Here is a 3,715-nt window from a genome sequence, read left to right on the forward strand (position 1 = left end):
ACAACTGTTGCAGACATGTCACAATATTTCAATTGATGGACATTTTACCGGTGGTGCTTCCTTTGTTGGTAGGGGTCAAATGTCACATATCCAATTTGAGCTCACTTGGCACCAAGAGCAGAGACTTATTAATATAAACATTGTGATCCTTTTGGATGTTGTAATGTTACATGACAATAGCATGTTAGGGATGTCACTTCCCTCGGTTGAATGCTAGCATTGCTATATATGGCAGAGAGGAGAGACAAAACAAGGGGTTATGATCACTATTAATTATCATCTTTTAACTTCTGATTTTTTTTTTCTAATTTAGAAGATTACAATTTACGACGATATTAGATAAATCCATATTCAAATTCCACCAGACATACATGCAGATGAACAATGCTACATGGAGAATATTGTTCGACGTTTACCTCAATTTCGGAATTTTATTATAGTGGGAGTTGACATCTAAGAGAAGGGAGCGAAAAAGGAATTGGAGATTATGCTTTCGCCACAAAACGATTGGTATTATAAATCACCTTTCTAATTGATTAGATTTTGCGTATTGGATAAGCTTGAAGGATCCAATTCTTGTTGACATAACTTGTATGCATCGCGCACCAAGTGGCTTAATTGTTGAGAATTATTATTATTTGGCAGTGCCTGAGGACTGCATAATTCATCTATGGGTTTATGTTTTCACTATTAACTAACCTCTCCCCGTTTGTTGGCTTTTGGTGGATTATGTGCATACAAGTAACACTGTTGCATTAGTAACAACAGGGTTGGTAAAAGTAAAGGGCTAATCTTCATAATAGAGAATCCATGCACATGACATTTGATTGAAAGAGACTATCCAACTAATAAGACCTCCGTTAGGCCCACCATATGCTCATGTGCATCCAATCACTTGCCTTTCGTTGAGCATGTAATATTGCATTCTCATCAATTCTCAATATCAGGCACATACTCATTTATATATACTTTTTTTTTGGGGGTTTGATGAATTTAGATCATCTGCTTCACTTGAGGCTGTTTTCTTTGATGAAGATTGAGCTACATAGCTAGATATGCATATTACGTAAATGAATTCACTTTGATGAAGCTCACTCAGTGTCTCCATAAATCAATGGCAGAATTTTTCGGGTTATTTGCACTTAAATACCCCAAAGCTTGCCAACTTCGATACTGTGAAGATCCAATTTATTCAAAAAATATCCCAAATTAAGTTTATTTGCTTTGGTGCCTGGTCAAGTCATTTTAGGATATCGAAGTTTTGTTAAATGCTTTTGAGCTTTGGGGTATTTTTTTGGGAGAAATAACTGTGGAAGTATCAAAGTTAAAAATGATACATGTGAACTTTGGGATATTTAACTGCAAATTAAGAACCCTTTAAAAAAAAAAAAAAATCGAAGCTCACTTGGTCTCTCGATCACCTGGGAGATGAGCATACCAATACCTGCGACCTAAATGACACCCATCATTAAACTATAATGATCCCACCGAACATCACACTCCATATCACATGACAAACCCTGAACAAACCCCCTTAACTAACCAAAGCCCTCTCAACCCTTTATCCCCATCCCTCTCTCTTTATTTAATGCCTTAATGTGATCTGGTCACCCACCCAAAAACACTTCACATGCTTCCCACTCTCCTACGTGACAAAAAGTCCTCGACTCTGATCAGATCAGATGCTCTCCCCTCTCAAAAACACCAACAAAACACCACCATCGAGCTTTCACACTGATCCTAATGTGAAAGCCTATCGCTCTGCATCAAAACTCTAAAGTTATCCGCGGTCCAGAGCTAATATAGCCTTGTTTGCTAACGTATACTGGGTTTATTTATACCGTGAATTTGGATTGCTCTGATACCCCCAGGTGCATCAGAAAACTGAAGTTAGTGAGATTTATGTGTTAACTATAATTCTATCGTCCAGTACACACAACTTCTTTAATCCTTATCCAACTTTGCCATGCCTTTTCAGCGCCAGAACAAAATGTACAGAGTGCAGACATAAATAAACATGCAAACGCCACCAACCCCCCCCATGTGAAACTTAAAACTTCAAGAATATATGTTACCTCTTTTACTTTCCTCCTCCCTCCTTTTTTTAATTTTTTTTTTCCTTCCTCTTTTCCAAATCTCAGCAGGTACAGTACAAGCCTAACCAAAATCTAAGCATTGAAACCATCCTCTACCGGCCTGTAGTATCTAAACAGATTTGGGTTCTGGATGCGCTGGCAGTTGCAGGCCTCGCTGTTCTGAAACCCTAGGTTGTAGCAGAAGCAGATGGCGTGGCTGTAGTTCGTTGCTTCCGTGGTTGTTTTCGTTGCTAACAATTCTGCCGCCGTGGTTGCTAATGTTTTTGAAGATTGGGACGGTTTCGGAGAGTACTGGTGATCGTCGTACGGCAGGCTAATGGATAAATCGAGGTTGAGTCCGACGAGGCCTTGGCGATGTTTCCTTGTGCTACGACCGGGACCTCTTGTTTTTGTGGCGCGGCCGGAAAGGGGAGAGGCCCATTTAGCGGTCTGTGGGTCTGAGGATCCAGACCGCGGTTTAGGAGCTTGCGCTTGATGTGCGTGTTCCAGTAGTTCTTGATCTCGTTATCTGTTCGTCCGGGTAATCTGCCCGCGATAAGTGACCATCTGCAGAACAAAAAAATCAATGATCGATACCGTTAAATATATATCGCAGGGGGGGGATTTAATTAATTTGTCCCCATCTGTTCTTGATAGATTTTTGTTAGTAAATAACGAAAAGCGCGTTCGAGGCAGGTTGCGTTGCTTACTTGTTCCCGAGCAAACCGTGGAGTTTGATGATGAGCTCGTCCTCTTCCTCCGTAAAATTGCCTCGCTTGAGATCAGGTCGGAGATAGTTTATCCATCGTAGACGACAACTCTTTCCACATCGAAGCAAGCCTATAAACAGGTAATTTTACATCAGACACATGATAACATAAGAACTGTTGAAAAGTACTCAAAAAAAAAAAATTATTTCAAATTAAGGAATTATAATACCTGCAGCTTTAGGGAGAGATCTCCAGCACCCTTCGCCGTGAGCCTTGATGTAAGCTATCAGTCTCTGATCCTCCTCTTTAGTCCAAGCTCCTTTGTTCGTGTGAGCTTTCTCGCAGCATGGAGACCTCCCCATGTTTTGTATTTTGGATTTTTTTTTTGGATTAACGAGTGGAAGAGGAGGGGAGGAGGGTGAGTGAGATTTATAAGGGAGGGGAGGGTTGCGAGCCCACATTGACTCTACTTGGCTTAGGCCCATTTGACCGAGTTGGTGGGATGAGCTAGTCTAGGCTATGGTGGTGGTTACAAAACCCGGGACCCTTGGATTTGGTAGGTAGGTGTAACTTTATGAGAGTGTGTCTTGTTGCGCGCACCCCCCCATTTCTTTATTCAATCCTCTCCTAGTTTCAATTAGGGGTTTTGCTTATAAGCCCAAAGTCATGTCCCCATTGACTTAAAAACCCACTCGGTTCTACATGTTCTCATACCCCCCCCCACCCCCCAACAATGGAGTTTAAAGCCAAAGTATAATAGAATACGAAGTGTAGAGTTACGTATTATATTATACGGTGTATGACTACATACTATAGGATGTGCGGCTACGTGCTTTAATTAGGACAGTGACGTAGTCAGGATTTTTTTTTTTTTTTTTTTTTGCCCTAGGCGAAAAATAAAGTATGTTAATAATTATAGATGTTGTACAT

At 40.6% G+C, this 3,715-nt stretch overlaps 1 protein-coding gene across 1 annotated transcript; it reads right to left on the bottom strand.

The window, feature by feature from the left end:
* On the bottom strand, window positions 1,952-3,197 carry LOC109824536 (myb-related protein 308-like). The gene is given in 4 exon segments (XM_020391156.1): window positions 1,952-2,437; window positions 2,440-2,642; window positions 2,786-2,915; window positions 3,015-3,197. Coding segments are annotated over 4 exon segments (735 nt in total). The 5' UTR covers window positions 3,148-3,197; the 3' UTR covers window positions 1,952-2,168.

Source organism: Asparagus officinalis, chromosome 9 (genome assembly GCF_001876935.1).
Source record: "Asparagus officinalis chromosome 9, Aspof.V1, whole genome shotgun sequence".
Classification (NCBI taxonomy): Eukaryota; Viridiplantae; Streptophyta; class Magnoliopsida; order Asparagales; family Asparagaceae; genus Asparagus; species Asparagus officinalis.